Source organism: Elephas maximus, chromosome X (genome assembly GCF_024166365.1).
Source record: "Elephas maximus indicus isolate mEleMax1 chromosome X, mEleMax1 primary haplotype, whole genome shotgun sequence".
NCBI classification, from domain to species: Eukaryota; Metazoa; Chordata; class Mammalia; order Proboscidea; family Elephantidae; genus Elephas; species Elephas maximus.
The window spans coordinates 42,614,959-42,634,328 of record NC_064846.1 but is presented as its reverse complement, the minus strand read 5'-3'; the positions used below and the strand labels follow the sequence as shown (position 1 = coordinate 42,634,328).

The 19,370-nt window shown below is 35.7% G+C and overlaps 1 protein-coding gene across 1 annotated transcript in view; it reads left to right on the top strand.

Moving 5' to 3' along the window:
• The window catches only part of HTR2C (5-hydroxytryptamine receptor 2C), a 149,684-nt gene that overhangs the window by 3,639 nt on the left and 126,675 nt on the right, over nucleotides 1-19,370 (top strand). The window contains exon 2 of the mRNA XM_049872903.1: nucleotides 2,099-2,412. Within this exon, the coding sequence (XP_049728860.1) occupies nucleotides 2,099-2,412 (314 nt within the window). The remainder of the gene's footprint in view (nucleotides 1-2,098; nucleotides 2,413-19,370) is intronic.

The window sequence follows — 19,370 nt, the reverse complement described above, 5'->3', positions numbered from 1 at the left end:
TTGTTTTACGTTTCAGGAAAATAGTACAGCCAGCATTTTAAAGATTTTACTGATTATTTTTCATTATTTGACAAAAATTAGTACCTATGTTTTCCCCCCTCCATGTTGCTTAGAATATTAGAGAACTTTGACTTAAGAGGTATTGAAGCTGAAGACTAAAGTATTTGTTTTCTGTTCCTTGTGGAATAAGAATACTAAAATATTTACATGATTTCATCAATGTCGTTAAAGACAAAACCATATTAATAAGCTATTAAGAGAAACCAAGAAAAATAATAAATATAGTAGAAAATTTTTACATTTTGACAAGTTAAAAAAATGCCCATTATTGTTATCAGACTAAGTGTTCCCATTATAGAATAGATGTGATTTGATTATGATAATAATAATCATCTAATTTTACTACTTTAAATTTCTCTAATGACTGACAATACACAATGAGTTAATCGGATCACACATATATTTTCTCTGCATAGAGGTAAGACTTTCGGTTCAAAGAACAGGTGGATAAGATAATGAGGTAAAAACATTTACAATGGAGAACTCATAGATTTGAGATGTTGTAATGTTATATATACTCCATCTCACTGATTCCAGAAAGAAATTTATTTCAACTGTCTTGTGTAGAATAATTATTTAGTTTATATTTTACCAGCAGAGGAAATTTTCCTATTACTTATAGGAAATGTTTCCTCATGTTGTTACTTAATATTCATTAAATAACTATTACTGCACATAGAATACATACAAAGCAGCCATTCACGGATAATATTTCTTGCTTTTAAGCAGGAAATATTTAACATGCTTGTCTGTATTGTCTGTTTTCTTAAGGAAAATACATGTGTTAGTTATATTAAACATGTTAGTGGCAAAAACTTGAAGAGGACACTTAATTTAACCTGAATAAATCTCATATCACCATTGGAGGAAATTATTTTGGGATGTGCAAAACACAACCATGTCAATCTCTCTTGCGTTAGCCTGTCATGCGGGACCAGGCAATGTTTTGTTCTGTTGTACACAGGTCATTATGAGTCGGAACTGACTCGAGGGCACATAACAACAACAGTAGAATCTTTCTGAGTACTACCATGACAAATGTACATTTTAAATGACTTAAGGGATTTAGTTCCTAACCTAGGAAAAGCCACAAACTCATAGGTGTGAAATATAACCACAAATTCTTATGTAGCCTACAACAAGGCTAGAAAACATAGATTAGAAATGGGTAGAGTGGCAGTTAGAAGGGAAGTTTATAGCATTAAGAAACTATGGGCCAGTTTAAAGTCACTCTGGAACTGAGAATGTAGAAAGAGCTCTAAAAAAAATAACTGTTTTGGTGCCAAAATCCAGCTGTGCCTCTTCCAAAATTTTGCCTGATGTTTGCCTGATGGCAACTTACTCCTTCTTAGCTTTGGATCAAAAAAAGGCAACCTTCAGTTTTCTTGTCAGGGTGCTGGATACTTAAAAAAAAAAATCTCCCTTCATTCTGCTGTCTGTTGTCTCAAACAATATCTAGAAGAAATTAATATTTAAAAATTCTAAAGAAGAGTTGCCATCAAGTTGATTCCAACTCATAACGACCCTATAAAAAAAATCAATATCAAATAACACTGTGGTTTAAAAAAAAATCAATATCAAATAACACTGTGGCTTGCTTGCATGGAATAAAAGTTTAAACACAGGTTTAGGAATCAGGTCACATGAGCATGGACCCTGGCCTTGCCACTTACTGGCTGTGTTGCCTTGAGAATGTTACTTAAACTCTCTAAACCTCAGTCTCCCCCATCTACATAATGGGTATAAATCAGTACAGACCCCACGAGGCTGTTGCATGAGATCAAATAAGATTTTATATATATATACATATACATATCTGTATCAGTAAGCAAAGTGCCTGACTCATAATAAGCATTCAATAAAAAATATTCTGTGGATAAAAAAGTGAAGCACTGAAATTTAACTGAGAGAGTAGAAATGATGACAAAGATGATGATTATGATTGTTGAAGAAGTAATTTTTTTTGTAAAAGCAATATACTATGTATAAGCAATATAATATATATCTGACCTTTTTTTTTTCTTTCCTTTATTTTCAGTGTGCACCTAATTGGCCTATTGGTTTGGCAGTGTGATATTTCTGTGAGCCCAGTTTCAGCTCTAGTAACTGACATTTTTAATACCTCCGATGGTGGACGCTTCAAATTCCCAGACGGGGTACAAAACTGGCCAGCACTTTCAATCGTGGTAATAATAATCATGACAATAGGTGGCAACATCCTCGTTATCATGGCAGTAAGCTTGGAAAAGAAACTGCACAATGCCACCAATTACTTCCTAATGTCCCTAGCCATCGCTGATATGTTGGTGGGACTACTTGTCATGCCACTGTCTCTGCTGGCAATCCTTTATGGTAAGTCAATTTGATTTGTTTTTCTATCTAAATTTGTCGCGGGTATCATAGTAAACACTCATAAAGTTAATTATTTGTAGCACTTGAAAAATGAAGAAAAAGGCAAATTGTGTGACAAAAAGAATTGGATATGTTTGTTAAATAAGTCAGTAACAGGCTCTTCAAAAAGTTAAAGCACACAATTTGTAAAAAATGAAAATCTTACCTAGATGCTCTATTGCCCAATGTTATTTGCAAATAACGGATGAACGTTGCCTTAGAGTATACAGGAGGGGATAGTGGGAGAGACACCCCTCACAGCAGAGTTCTGGGAACTACACACACCTGGTACCGTATCAAACACAAGGAGGGAAAAATAGGCTCATGATCTTTAACAAATATATGTTAAGTAATCCTCTTTAAGGTTTCCAAACTAAGTGCTTGGTACATAATAAACACTCAATAACAGCTATTATTCTTCTGTATGCCGTTTGTAATTCATGTTTTTACAAAGAGACAGGGGATAACGAAATTAATTACTAAGTGTACAAGTTCAAGTTCACGTCATCACTATAAGAAGTCAGAAGTTGAACCTTTCAATATATATATATATATATATATATATTTTTTTTTTTTTTTTTTTAGAGAGGCTATATATATGAGAAGTTTTTAATTTTTCTTTTGGTTTTCTGCCATCCCTTTGTTGCATTCATTTTAACCTAAGTTGTTTTTCTGGTAAATGTTTATGACTAACAACCAAAAATCACTTACACAAAACTGCAATTATCTTTACTACAAAGTTGGCGAACCCAGTTTAAATTTAATTGTTGATACACTCATCTCACCAAGGAATGAAAATAAATTCCCTGTTTCCTGGAGTGTATAATGGAATTACATTAGATGGAATAATATTGACAGTGTATCAAGCTCTCAAATCCTAGAAAAGATGAATGCATCTAGAAAACAATTCCTTATGGGACTTAAAATTAATTATATTGTACTAAATATACAATGGCAACAGATTATCTAAACAGACGTTTTATAAACAGTGTTCCCAGAGGATATTCTTATATTCACTGAGTTTTAGTGATGCATTAACCTCAAAGTATCAGTATTTTACCGGCTCAGTGAGTATCCTGCCACTTTACAGCTCCAAAATTATGGAAGTAAAAACAAGCCAAAAAACCAAACCCAGTGCCGTCGAGTCAATTCCGACTCATAGCGACCCTATAGGACAGAGTAGAAACTGCCCCATAGAGTTTCCAAGGAGTGCCTGGCAGATTCAAACTGCTGACCCTTTGGTTAGCAGCTGTAGCACTTAACCACTAGGCCACCAGGGTTTCCATAGAAGTAAGAGCTACTGAAATAAAGTGGAACTGTGATTTAGATGTTATACTTTGTCTTGTGATATAGGTTGCATTTTGCTAGTTTCTCCCTTAAAAAAATGTGCAGGTGGCCAAATAATGGCATCAGCATAAATCCAAATCTTCTAACACATCTATTACTTCCCTGAAGAACAATAAAGGAAACAAGAATAACAAAACTAGACAATACCACCAGCTAATGTGGAGAGCGGAAACCCTGGTGGCCTAGTGGTTAAGTGTTACGGCTGCTAACCAAAAGGTTGGCAGTTCGAATCCACCAGGCGCTCCTCGGAAACTCTATGGGGCAGTTCTACGCTGCCCTATAGGGTCGCTGTGAGTAGGGTCGCTGTGAGTAGGGTCGCTGTGAGTCGGAATCAACTCGACGGTGCTGGGTTTGGTTTGGTTTTGGTTTAATATGGAGAAACATCGAAATTTTCTATTACCTGTAAGTAGAAAATCAATAGGAAATCACATTGAGCTATGGGTTAGGCTCCCATCACATGCTGTTATGTAGACAGAGGCAAGTCCAGGAAAATCTGCATGAGAAAAAGGACTGGAGAGTTGGTACCAAGTCTAAGATCATCTAAATCACCATAAGAAAGAAAATGCACCCCAAGAATGAAATTACTGAACAGAAGCTCTTATAGACACATAAGAGACTTAAAAGTGTGCCCAAGACCCAAGAAGACAGTCTTGCTTTGGAGGCAAAAGAGGATAAAAAGGAAGAGAGACATGACATTTGAAAAATGCACAGTGAAAGGAAAAAGAGGCAAGAGGGAAGAATTTGTAATTTTACCAGATTTAAAAAAAAAAAAGACAAAATCTAAGGGCATCACTTCTCCCGCTACTGCCCTCAACATTCCCCAAAAGCCCTCTACTAAAGAAACCATAATTCCTTAGAATTTTGAAACCCACTGCCTTCAGGTCGATTCCAACTCATAGAGACCCTATAAGCCCAAAACCAGTGCCCTTGAGTTGATTCCGACTCATAGCAACCCTATAGGACAGAGTAAAACTGCCCCCATAGGGGTTCCAAGGAAAGGCTGGTGGAATTTTGGAAACCACCCCCAAACTGTCAGCCATGACCATAGAAATTCAGAGATGCAAGCAATCTTCATATATACTAAACAACTATAAAGAGAAAACTGAACATGAGAATCAAAACAAGGTGATTTATGAAAATTCCCACTGAAAAAAAAGAATGACCAGGCAGAACAAAACCATAACACAACACTTAAAACTAAATTAAATATCCCAAAACAAGCATTTGAAGCTATGAGAAAAATGCCTGGAAGTCAAAATCTAAAAAATAACGGAACAGCATTAATATTTAAATTCCAAGAAAGTTTTCCAGAAATAAAGTCTGAATCAACATATTGATACGGCCAATCCACTACCAGAAAAAAAAAAAAAAAAAAGAACAGTAATGATCAACTCCGAAATACAGAGAAGACCAAAAACCCAAACCAAACCCACTGCCGCCGAGTCGATTCTGACTCATAGCAACTATATATGATATAGAAGACGTTAGATTTTCAAATATAAAGAAAACATCCACAGGGATTCCAGGCAAAAAGAAGAAATAATTTACAAAGGCAAGAGAATTAGACTGACCCCACACTTCACAAAAATAAAAAAGCAAAGCAACAGTCAAGTGACATTTTCAAAAAACAAAGCAACTTATAGAACATTCTTTCAAAGGCAATCTATGGCTACAGAAAACAGATCAATGGTTTCCAGGGGCTTAGGGTAGGCGGGTGATCCCAAGTGAATATCTTTGTTTTGTTTTGTATATGGAATTGTTCTATATGTTGATTGTGGTGGTAGTTACACAGATATATATATAAAAAAAAAAACCCAGTGCCGTCGAGATATGTTTGTCAAAAATTGAACAACTATATACTTTATAGTTTTAAAAGGATGAATTTTACTATATATAAATTATATCTTAAATATAAAAAATACTTGAATGGAGACAATTGAAACAATGATTTTATATCAAGACATATTGTCCATCAAAGCTATTAAAAGTTTTAAGTTTCTAAAACCTAGAAAATTCTGAAACCTTCTTAAGAAAGAAACCTAAGAGTGGATGGGATTCATTAACAAAGAGCTGACTCAAAAGCTTCATCAAAAAGACTGATGATAAGCATTTAATATACAGGTAGTCTCCGACTTCTGACATATTCGAGTTATGATGTACTACACTTAATGACTGCCTTTTTTTCTGTACATCTTTTCATTAGCAATCCGCACTACATATATGTTGCAGAGCGTAATTTGCTGATGTTATCATTCTCATGCTAACCCCCAAAGACAAATAAAGATCAGATTTATAAAGATATTGATAACGAAAGGCAACGATAATGAAAACTAAAAATAAAAAAAATGAGATATGCTACTTATGGAAACCCTGGTGGCGTAGTGGTTAAGTGCTACACCTGCTAACCAAAGGGTCGGCAGTTCGAATCCGCCAGGCGCTCCTTGGAAACTCTATGGGGCAGTTCTACCCTGTCCTATAGGGTCGCTATGAGTCGGAATAGACTCAAGGGCACTGGGTTTTTTTTGGTATGCTACTTATATCAGAACCAACTTACAATGGAGTTGTCAGAATGGGACCTCGCCTTAAGTCGGGTACTACCTGTACTTAGTTTTAGAGCTAGGACAAAAATAGGGTCGAAGAAAGGGCAGAAAAACTCTATATTATGTGTTATACAGTATATATTAAGTGTTATATGTTCTAACCAAATAGAAACATTACAACTAAAAATCGAAAAGAGAAATGGAAAGCAGAAGAGGAAAATAGAAAAATCTCGTTGAGCTTTCTATATGCAAGAGATTGGGGTTAAATAATACCATTTAAAAAAGGCAGACTAGATAGTAATAGGCTTAATGAGAACAGGGGTCTAAGTGCATTAAATATGATATAAATATAAAGTTAACCACTAGAACAAAAATATAAACTTTTCTAAATACCAAAAGAAAAAAGGCATCTCCCTTCCCCAAAATTAACTAGAGGAAGAAACACAACAGAACGTAGCGCACCTAACATTATACCATAATACAGTATGACAGAATTTAAACCAAATTTATCAGTAGTATCAATAAACTTGAAACAATCTAACTCATTAAAAGTAAAAGATTTCCAATCTGGTTTAGAAACAAGGACCCAACTATATGCTGTATACAAGAACCCTTGAAACACAGTGATTTGAAAAGGCTAGAAGTAACAGGCTGGGCAAAAAGTGTATCAAGCAAATGAAGACAGTAAGAAAGTAGAAGGTGTGATCTTGATAGCTGACAAAATAAATTTTAAGTGAAAGAAAGCAGTAAGAGTGGAAAAGAAAGATGCTTGTTAATGATAAAAGTCACAATTAACAAGAAAGAGCAGTTACAAATAAATACTAGTAAATAGCAAAGCAACTACTTTTATAAAGCAAAAAGTAAAAAAGATGCTAGGGTACATTAATGGATACATTCTAATAATAGGAGTTTTAACAAACCACATTCAGTACTATCAAGATTTGACAAAAAATAAGAAAGGATATAGATTTTATGGATGTATGTTGAACTTTAAACACCTACGATAAAGAATGGACCTTCTTCTCAACCGCACATAGGGTATTCACAAAAATTAATCATGTATTAGGTCACAAATAAATTAGTAGAAACTGCCATGAAGTAGAAATCTTAAAAAGCACTTTCTGATAACAGTGCAGTAAAACTAGAAAGTACTAAAAGTAAAATTTTGAAGGCTATCTCAACTCAAAGTTAAAATATCTCTTTGGGAAGTATTGACATCTTAACAGTATTAAATCTTCCAATCTCTGAACATGGGCTGTCTTTCCAGTTGTTTAGGTTTTCTTTCATTTCTTTCAGCAATGTTTTGTACTTTTCAGTGTACAGGCATCTCATATCCCTGGTTAAATTTATTCCGAGGTATTTTATTCTTTTAGATGCTATTATAAATGGAATTACTTTTCAGCTTGTTCATTACTGGTGTATAAAGGCTCATCTTCTTTAAAAAAAAAAAACTTGTACATGTAATATTTGATAACTATAAAAATATGCATGGTTCTGGGACAAGACAGTGGAGATGCACTTTTCCCTGCTCCTCCCCCTTAAATGCAAATGAACACTGTATAAATAATTTAGCAGATGATCATAAAAACACTCTGAAATGTGCAAAGAAGAATGCGGACTGGCTGGGGAAATAAGAAATTGAAACTTGACGATGAAGTGAGTTACTTGGGTTTTCTTTTTATCTCTCATAATATCCTGGACTAGGTGATTGAGAGGCTTGCAACTCAGGGCCACCAACAGACACAGACAAACAAAAACAAGAAAAGCCAGCTTTCTCTGGCTGAAAAAACCTGAAAAGAGAAGCCCAGCAAGGATTTAGTGAGGAGATTCATACCCAGTGACAGGGTGGACAGTGAAACCCACATGCAGGAGTGGATGCTTTCTCCCTAAGATCAGGAACAAGGCAAGGATATCTGCTGTCACCACTCTTACTCAAAATGGTCCTGAAAATTCTAGCCACTGCAGTAAGGCAAATACATACATACATATGGACATATGGATCAGAAAGGAAGAAATAAAACTACCCCCATTTGCAGATGACATGATTATCTATGTAGAAAATCCTAAATAAAAAAAGAATATACAAAAAAACCTCCTGGTACTAAATGAGTCTGGCAAGGTCAGAGAATTAAAGATCAACCCATAGAAATCAAACACATTTTTATACTAACAATGAGCATGTGGAAACCAAAATTAAAAATACAATATCATTTATTATCACTCTAAAGAAAACATCATACTCAGGAGTAAATGTAATAAAGCATGTAGTGCATTTGTATCCTAAAATTACAAAATGCTGATGAAATAAATCAAAGACTTAAATTAATGGAGACACATACTATGTTCGTGGATTGGAAGACTCAATATAGTATAGATCAATCAGTTCTCTTCAAACTGATCTATGGATTTAATGCAATTCCCGTCATAATCCCCGCAATATTTTTTTAGACATAAACAAGCTTATTCTAAAATTTACATGGGAAAGCACAGGCCCTTGAATAGCTAAAACAATCTTGAAAAAAATTAAAGTGGGAGGGATAACTGTACCTGATGTTGTTGTCTTATACCATTAAGTTGATTCCAACTCATGGTGACCCCCTGTGTTACACAGTAGAATTGAGTTCCATAGGGTTTTTTGTCTGTAATTTTTTTAATACTTTTTATTGCACTTTAAGTGAAATTTTACAAATCCAGTAATTTCCTTGTGTCCTTGGTGTTCTTCATTCTCCTTTGATCCAGGTGGGTTGAGACCAATTGATGCATCTTAGACGGCTGCTTGCTAGCATTTAAGACCCCAGATGCCACTCTTCAAAGTGGGATGCAGAATATTTTCTTAATAGATTTTATTATGCCAATTGACTTAGATGTCCCCTGAAACCGCTACACTGGCCTTCGAAGCATTCAGTTTATTCAGGAAACTTCTTTGCTTTTGGTTTAGTCCAGTTGTGCTGACCTCGCCTGTATCGTGTGCTGTCTTTCCCTTCACCTAAAGCAGTTCCTATCTACTATCTAATTAGTGAATGCTCCTCTCCCACCCTCCCTCCCTCCCCCCTCTCGTAACCACAAAAGAATATTTTCTTCTCAGCTTAAACTATTTCTCAAGTTTTTATAATAGTGGTCTTATACAATATTTGTCCTTTTGCAACTGACTAATTTCAGTCAGCATAATGCCTTCCAGGTTCCTTCCACAGATTCCTCACTGTTCTTTATCAATGAGTAGTATTCCATTAAGGAAGCAGATTGCCAGGTCTTTTCTTCTGTGGTACTGCTGGGTGGGTCCCAACTACCAACCTTTTGGTTACTAGCCAGGCACAAACCATTAGCACCACCTAGGAATCTTCTGGAAACCCTGATGGCGTAGTGGTTAAGTGCTACAGCTGAACATTCTACCTGATATTAAGGCTTACTATATAGCTGTAATGGAGCCCTGGTGGCACAGTGGTTAAGAGCTATGTCTGCTAACCAACAGGTTGGCAGTTCCAATCCATCAGCTGCTCCTTGGAAACCCTACCGGGCAGTTGTACTCTGCCGTATACAGTCACTATGAGTCAGTATCCATTGGACAGCCATGGATTTGGCTTGGCTTTTGGATATAGCTGTAATAATCAAGACATTGTCTTGTAGGTGGAGGAATAAACACATGGCTCAATAGAACAGAATAGAGAAATCAGAAATAAACCCTCACAAATATGCCCGACTGATTTTTGACAAAGTTGCAAAAGCAATTCAATGAAGGAAGGATAGCCTTTTCAACAAATGGTGCTGAAACAATTGGACTTTCATAGGAAAAAAAAATCTTGATCTAAATTTCACACTCTATATAAAGATTAATTCAAAGTAGACTACAGACTTAAATGCAAAATGTAAAACTCTAAAACTTTTAAAAATAAAAACATAAGAGAAAATCTTCAGCGTGTAGGGCTATGCAGAATTAGATTTGACACCAAAAGGGTGATCCATAAAAGGAAAAATGTGAGAAATTGGACTTTGTCAAAATTAAAAGCTTTTGCTCTGCAAGAGACCCTGTTAAGAGCATAAAAGTATAATCTACAGAGTGGGAGAAATATTTGCAAACCAAGTATCTGACAAAGGACTAGTATATTAGTTTCATATGACTGCTATTACCAATTACCACAAACTCAGTGGCTTAAAACAACAGAAATTTACTATCACAGTTCTGGAGGCCAGGAGTCCAAAATAGGTCTCACAGCACTAAAATCAAGGTTTCAACAGGGTCTCATTCCATCCGTAGGCTCTAGACAATCCATTCCTTGCTTCTCCCAGCTTCTGGTAGTTGCCAGCATTCCTTGACTTGTGGCCACATCACCCCACATCACCTCTGCCTTTGTGGTCACGTTTCCTTTTCCTCTTATTTCTGAAATCTCATTCTACCTCTCTCTTATAAGGATACATGTGATGGCATTTAGGACCCACCCAGATAGTCCAGGATGTTTTTCCCATCTCAAAATCCTTAGCTTAATTACATCTGCAAAGATCTCCCCTTTTTTGGCCATTTAAGATAATATTCACACGTCTGTAGATTAGGTTTCAGATATCTTTTGGAGGGCCATTTTTCATTCTACTGCAACTAGTATTTACAGCATATGAAGAACTCTGAAACTCAGTTTAAAAAAAAGTAGTAATCCAATTAGGTAATGGGGGAAAAAAACAGACAATTCACAAGGACCCACAGATGTCAAATAAGCACATGAAAAGACTTTCAACATCATTAGCCATTAGGGACATGCAAATAAAAACCACAATGAGATATCACTACGCATGTATCAGAATGGCTAAATACTGACAAGGATTCCAAGAAACTGGATCACTTATACATTGCTGAAGGGGATGTAAGATGTTACAATGGGTTTGGAAAACAGTTTGGCAGTTTCTTAAAACCAAATCCACTACCGTCAAGTCGATTCCTACTCATAGAGACCCTATAGAACAGTGTAGAACTGCTCCATAGGGTTTCTAAGGAGCTTCTGGTAGCTTTGAACTGCTAACCTTTTGGTTAGCAGCCTTAGCTCTTAACCACTACACCACCAGGGTTTCCAGTTTTATAACTACCATACAACCCAGCGATTGCACTCCTAGGCATTTATCTCACAGAAAAGAAGACTTAGTTCAGACAAAAATCTGTACACAAATGTTCATAGCAGCTTTATTTATAATAGCCCCAAACCATAAACAACAATCCTTCAACGTGTAAAGGGTTAGCAACCTGTACATCCACACCATGAAATACTATGCAGCAATAAAAAGGAATGAACTATCCATTCATGCAAGAACCTGGATGAATCTCCAGAGATTTATGCTGAGTGAAAAATACCAATTCCAAAATGTCATACATTATATGCTTCCATTTATATAACATACTTTAAATGATGAAATTATAGAAATGAAGAACAGATTAATGGCTGGCAGGGTTTAGGGATGGGGTTGCTGGAACGGGAGGTGACAGTGATTATATAAAGACAAAGGGAGTAACTCATGTGGTGATACAAATGTTCTGTAATTTGTCTGTATCCGTGTCAATATCTGAATTGTGATATTACAGTATAGTTTTGAAAGGTAATGGGGCCTTGATCACTCTAGAGAGGAATAACATATATACCCATTGCCATTGAGTCAATTCTGACTCATAGTGACCCTATAGGACAGGGTAGGACTGCCTCATAGGGTTTCCAAGGCTGTAAATCTTTACAGAAGCAGACCGCCACAAGGCCACCAGGGCTCCTTAATAATAATAATAATAATAAACCTTAATAATATATATATAAATAAAAATATGTAATAATACATATAAAAAAAAACAAAACCAAACCCAGTGCCGTCAAGTCGATTCCGACTCATAGCAACCCTATAGGACAGAATAGAACTGGTCCACAGAGTTTCCAAGGAGCCCCTGGTGGATTTGAACTGCCGACCCTTTGGTTAGCAGCCATAGCACTTAACTACTGCGCCACCAGGGTTTCCAATAATACATATATAATATATAAAATGTAAATACAAATGTAGGTTGAAGAAAGTGGATCTCTATATACAAAATTGGTATAATTTTAGAAATTACGCACTTCAGTGAGAATGATTTTTACCACAAAGTTAATGAATAATTGAAAAACAATTAAACTGTCCTTGGCATCATTCTATTATAAATCTATTATAAATCATTCTATTATAAATCATTAAATCTTTAACTGAAAATCCTATTTTCTGTAAATAATACTCCAGAGGAGGTTAGATTCTAGAGCACTGTCAGCCCCAAATCTATATTTCAATCACGTCTCAGATATTTTTGATACAATAAAAATTTTTTCTAGCCACAGCTTCATAATCTTCAAAAACAATAGAAAGCAAAAAGTAGGGGAACACAAAAATGTATAAAATCAAGTCTTTACTTTTCCATTATAAATTCTCCTGGAACTGCACAAATACCACATGATTCAGGTGGATAAGATACTCTGCCTGAAAACCCAACTTGACATTCCATGGTGATGACACTCAAAAGAGTTATCTAATAAAAAGCAAAATCTCTCAACATTAACATTCACCAACAGAAATTTCTCTTCACCTGCTTAAAATCGCCATTTTACAGGTACCAAATAGTATAAATATATCTAGTTGTAATTTTGCTAACAGAATTATATTCCACAATTTCAAGTTATAAGCATCATTTTATTATGTAACAGAAAATAATTCCTGGTCTAAACATTTCCATAAAAATGTATTAGAAAACTAGTCCCGCCTCTGCTCCTTATCTCCTGCCAAGGTTCCCATAAAAAGGTAGATGCATGTTCCCACTGCTGTAAACCACGGAGGAATAAAACCTTAGAAAACACACACACACTTAGAATAGTAAACAATTGCCCAGCACGTATGATCCTATGTCTCTTATACTGCACATAAGTTTGCTACACAAAGTATTAATAATAACAATCAAACTCATACATAGTGAAATTATATCACCTTATTCTATTATTTTTATTCTAAGCAAAATTGAATATTATTGCATTTATTCTGTTTAACGTAAAGATAATATGATATCCCTGTATATTTCAGTTTATAAAAATCACCATTCATCTCAGAAGGAAAAAAATAAAAGATAGTATAAACGTTCAACCTAAAGAAAAGTGTTTTGTTATTAAAATGCCTTTAAATTCCTATTATATCTTTCCAGAATAGGTGGTTATTCCAAGATTATCAAGTATACAAATCTTTCTCTGTCATGTAGAACTATCCCTAAATGAACAGAAGAAACACTAAATTATTACCAGGACAAATTAATGCCCAGTTCACAAGTAACTATCAACAGAGGAAAAAAGGGCACAAGCAAATCAAAACAAATATGGATGCAAATGCAAATATTACACTTGGAAACATATTCATACTTATTCATATTAAAAATTTAAAGAGTTCATGATAAATATTGAATCTTCTATTTAAACTATTTGCTTTCTTTTGCCTGGCATGGATACTTTGACCTTGGGTGAATAAAGCTATATGGAATAACTCAGATAAATAAAATTTTTAGCATTCACATAATAGTAACAATTTTCTTCTACCTTCTTGTGTAAGCAAAAAAATTTTTTTCATAAAATTACAGCCTCCATTTTTCATTAGTAGGAAGAAAAAATACTCACATCCAGGTTTGCAGATATTTCCAAATTTGAAGAAATGAGTCATAGTTTCCTAGTTCCTACAATTCAAGGTAGTTTTCCTCTGGTTCTGTATTTCTAGGGTTTATCCGGTTGTACATCAGGCCTTTCAGGTTAGCTTGCTTGTTTCCTATCCTATTCTCCTCTTGAAAAATAAATATGTTTTCTGTGTAAGCCATCCTTATTATCAGCACCTTCTGTTTGACTGGTTTGTAGCCTACTATTGTGTGTATATTTACACACTGGAGTGTCTCCAGTAAAGGTCAGGCCTCCTGGTATGCTGTCTTCGTTTATTCCTTATAACTTGGTAGTCTCCGTGCTAGTAGTAATGCATTCTATTATTTAGGTTCAATCTACTTCATATTTATTTAAAATTAAGAAATATATGTACATACACTTGTTAAAATTATATGTTTAAAATTTAACTGCTTCGTCATGTAAGGAAACCCTGGTGGCGTAATGGTTAAGTGCTACGGCTGCTAACCGAAAGGTTGGCAGTCCGAATCCACCAGGCGCTCCTTGGAAACTCTATGGGGAAGTTCTACTCTGTCCTATAGGGTCGCTATGAGTCAGAATTGACTCGACGGCACTGGGTGTTTTTTTTGTCATATAAAGTGTATCCTTTAAAATACTAAATGAAGAACAATTGGTTTAAAACTTAAATACAGATCTGGCTAATTTAATCTAACCCTTTCCTCTGATTTTCTTTACTAAGTTTGCAAATCTCTAAGTCATACTTAACTTTACGCAGGGCCCCTCAAACTAATGGTTCCCAATGTATCAGTCTCAACTCCTTGGGTTGTTTCTGGACTCTTAGTGCTTTGTACGGTCTCACTGTTGACTGAAATAGAGCCCCGCTGTCTGCCACCTTGCATGCTGTAAGGTCTGATCCTTCTCTTTTGCTCTTCATGGAGTAACAACTTCTCAGCAGAGTTTACTGAGCCTTAGAAATCCCCATTTTATTCCCCACACATGACTCTCCTCAACCCACCACACTGCCATTCTGTGGGAATCAATTCAACATCATTTATTCCTTCATCAGTTTTGACTGCTCGCTATGCATTTATTTGGTACCATGCTAGAGACTGGGAATACAGCAAGAGAAGACAATAAATATGGCCTTTGTCTTCATGGAAGGCACAATCTAGTTGAGGAGATAGAGGCAGAAGAGAAGCAAAGCGGCATTCTCATTTTGGGATCTGACAGTCATTCACGTGGTACATACCTTGGAGTAAGAAGGAGTTGGCAATGACTGGGAAAAACACCCTTCTCGGTAATAAGCAAAAAGCAATAAGCAAAATGAAAAATGTAACTTTTGAAATCATGTCTGCCAATCTAGGTAGTTTTGCATGATTAAACTGAAATTCTTTATTTTATTATTATTATACAGTTGTATAGGGTTTTGAAACCGATGTCTGCTGAAGGGAACGTCCTCCAGCCAAATTTCTAAAGCCTTTTTCTTGGGTAATTTTCCCGCTACCAGTATTTGGGGAAACCAGATAAAGAGAATTTCTTTTTCAAAGCCATTGAATTAATTTATCCAGAGCCAGGGAGCTCGTGCTTGGATTTCTGATTCTCTATCCAGATATTATCACAAAATGTTTACCACTGAGCACTCACAATGCTTTCACATATATTATTTAAATTTACCTCAACGCAACTATACTATTCCAGGTTTTTTTTTTTTTTATTCTGCTAACCATGGTTTCTTTTCAGACACGACATATTTATAACTCATTTGAAAGTTCACAACCAAAGTAGGCATCCAGGGGACTTGGAGGTTTGCCCCATCACCACTAGTATGCAGTCCACGGATTATTCAACCATCTGTGTACAAAAGTCGATACTAGGTTATTTGGTGAGGAAATGTGTTACCTCTTTTAGTAGTCTTGTTTTGTTTTGTTTTCTTCTTTAAGGAAAGAATTTCAGAAATTGAAAACTACATACTTCGTATGCAGCCATTTTTTAACGTACTAAATGAGTACCAACAAAATATTTTTTTTAAGATTTTAAAAATTTCTTATCATTTTGCTTGTCTTTCTAAGTTAGGACTAGTTGCAATATTACTCAATTTGGATCTTTTGAGAAAGATAAGTGTATTACACTTGGTTTTCTGTTCGCTGGAATAAAGAAATCTGTTGAGCAGAAGTAGGTCTGGTAGCTACAATTCATATAAAAGTTATAAAAAGGTTAGTGTACCATAATGTATCGTAGGATGGTCAATGCTACAAAGCAAATTAACTGTTTAAGTACGTTAACAGGAATTTGGAAGGATGTGAGGATTCGGAGCAGAGAGGATTAAAATTGTTGATTAGTTACTGTATAAGGCACTAGTCTACACATCATTGCATTTAATCTTCACATCTATAATAAATAGCATTAATTGAAAGTATCATATTTCCCAGGCATTCTGCAAGAAAAAATTTGCATGTATTAACTAATTTTATCTTCACAAAAATAATACCTCTGATCTATTTATTATGATTTTGTATTTTAAATATGAAGAAACTTAAGTTCAGGGACATTAAGTAATATGCTCAAGACTTCAAAACTAATCCATGGCAAAACTAAAAAATATTAAGCACAGGCCTAATAAACTCCAAAGCCTTAGGTCTTAATAATTGCTTCCTGTTACATGTTATTTAAAACATTCTGTCCAAGAATAACTATATTAGAAATATAGAACTGCTCAAATAATCACCTCACCTCCTATAAAATTACTACATGTCACACATATTAATCATGGTGAATTGTCTTTGGAATTTTATTATTCCCATTACAGTGGAAAAAAAAACCCAGTGGGAATATATGCTTATAAGCTAGGCCTTCCTCCATTTTATAATTTTGTCTTCATATCTTTTAAAGAATTCCTTAAACCCTAACTTTCTTTTGCTATAGATTTGTGCCTTTTAGTAAAGCATAGTTATTTTCAAATCTAGTCTCCAGAAATACAATTGGGAGAAAGGGCTTGGGAATATATCTAGAAGGTATAGATCCATCCTCATGTTTTCCACTGACATCTCTGGGGATTTTCAGGGGTTCCACCAATGCTCATTCAGTGGAGTCCAAGTTGTCCTAAATGTTCTGGAAAAGCTATAGTTGATGGGAATAATATGTGATAACTAGAATCTCCCCGGATTTCTATGGTTGGTTAACAAATAATAGGAAACAATCTTCTCACATATATTAAATATCTCTCAAGGTTTGTATATTTTGAGTTCATTCTCAATGTGAAACAATTTTCTTATTTGTGTAAAAGAGGTACCACATTCCTGAATAAATGATATATTAAGCTCTAGGACATTGATTCTTAGTATTTACATACAACAGAGGTTATGAACTGGTGATCATGAAATTGGCTGACTTTTGCCTGCAGGTGAATTTTGCTTTGGCCTAGCCAGTAATTTCTGAACTTTGTAATTTGAATACCTCTTAATGGAGTGTGGGTTTCCAGCTTTGATATGTTTTCTGTCACCCACCATTGTCTTATACCTAGCTGTCTTACTCACAGATACCACCTACCTGGTCCATAAAAGCATTTAAATTTGTGACAACTTAATAAACATTTTGTAACTCAGATTTTCCCAGGCCTCAAAGGTTGTGAGCACAAATGAGATTACCTTGATATTGATGCCCTAAATTCACTGGCTTATTATTCCCATGTGCCTACATATACCCTCTAGTCCTCTAGAAAAGGCCATTCCTTTCCCCAAAGCACTTCTGGGAGTCCCCGGGGATTGTCTCATGTATGATCATGAACAAGTCAACTAGCATCAGGCACTGATGAAAATTTCTGGGCTTTCATCAAGCATGTATGTATCCACCAAGTATCCACTATTACCTGCCAGCATTCACTGTTTCTGTTTGTCATCCATCATCTCTCACTGGGCATTCATCATCTCCCACTGGGCAGCCATCTTCTACCACTGAGCATGCATCATCATTCGCTGGGCATCTGCTAAGTACCGCCATGTCTGTTGGGCATCCAAAATCTCCCATCAAGCATTGTGGTCTCTGCTGATGCTCTGCCATTTCTCCACCAGTGCCTTCCATGAGAATGCTGCTTATCTGCCCAGGGTGCTGTCACCTGGTGCTACCAAACCTACACACCATCAAAATTCCATATGATGCTGCATTTCCTCCAGTCTTCATTGTACTTTGCTATGGTCCATGCAAAACTTAGCAAAATGTCCATCTATAACTGTGGCATGGTTTGTCATCTAAACATTGAAAAGTAATGCTTGTCCCTGTCAGAAAATCCCTCTAGAAAACAACTTTTTTTTTCTTTTCTTTTTTTTTTTTTATCATTCTCTCTCAAAAGATTACTCATTACGCAGGGCTAGTCTAGAGACCTACCATTGCCTAAGTCCTGTCCTCGAGTATCCACATAAAAACTTCCTGCTAGAAGGCTAAGCAGTGACCCTGTCAGCCTTGTGTTTTTACCTAGCATTTATTCCAGTATCTGGAATCTTGTTGAATGAATAAATGAGGGCACCAATTCATGAGGATTTGCCAGCCCCTAACATCTAGAACTATGAATCTTCACTTTTTGGCTAGTCTCTTTTCCCGATATCCTCTTTCCCTCTACCAATATAGTTAATCATTTCACTGCAGGTTCTTTACCTTTGGGGAAAAATTCTTCCCCAGACAAGTTTCAACTCTAAGTGTAAAAGGGAAGACTTGCACCCAGTATAATTAAAGAAAATTACAATGACATATGTTTAAAAATGCAGCCCAGAAGTCCTGATTCTTATTCTCTAGAGTGTGTTACCTCCAGTCATTCCTGGTACTTTCTCTCTCTTCTTTCCTCCTGAGAGATATATAACTTTTACAGATGAATTATTGGTTTAAATTTCTAATACATTTAGAAAATAATTTTATAAAGTTCTGCTTGCAAAGGTTATTTCACCATGGCAGATATGCAGCACCGTAGGAGCTAAATAATAACTAACTGATCAAGAACATTCAAAATGAAGTGCTTGGCATAAGTAAAATGGCTGATTTAGGATCTGAGACTAGACTCCATTTCTGCTTCTGCTGTGAGAAAGTAAGCTTTAGCCCCTATCTATGGCTGTATCTCCTGGTGGTGTAGTGGTTAAGTGCTATGGCTGCGAACCAAAGGGTCAGCAGTTCAAATCTGCCAGGCGCTCCTTGAAAGCTCTGTGGGGCAGTTCTACTCTGTCCTGTAACTATGAGTTGGAATCGAATTGATGGCACTGAATTTGTTTTTTGTTTTTGGTATGGCTGTATCTAAAGAATTAGCTTTATAACTAAGGAAATGCTTCTCTCTGTGGTCAGGGCAACACTGTTCCTGCAGATGTGTTCCCAGAGGGAGTTGAGACATAAATGATTATCTGAAACCCCCTTATGCAGG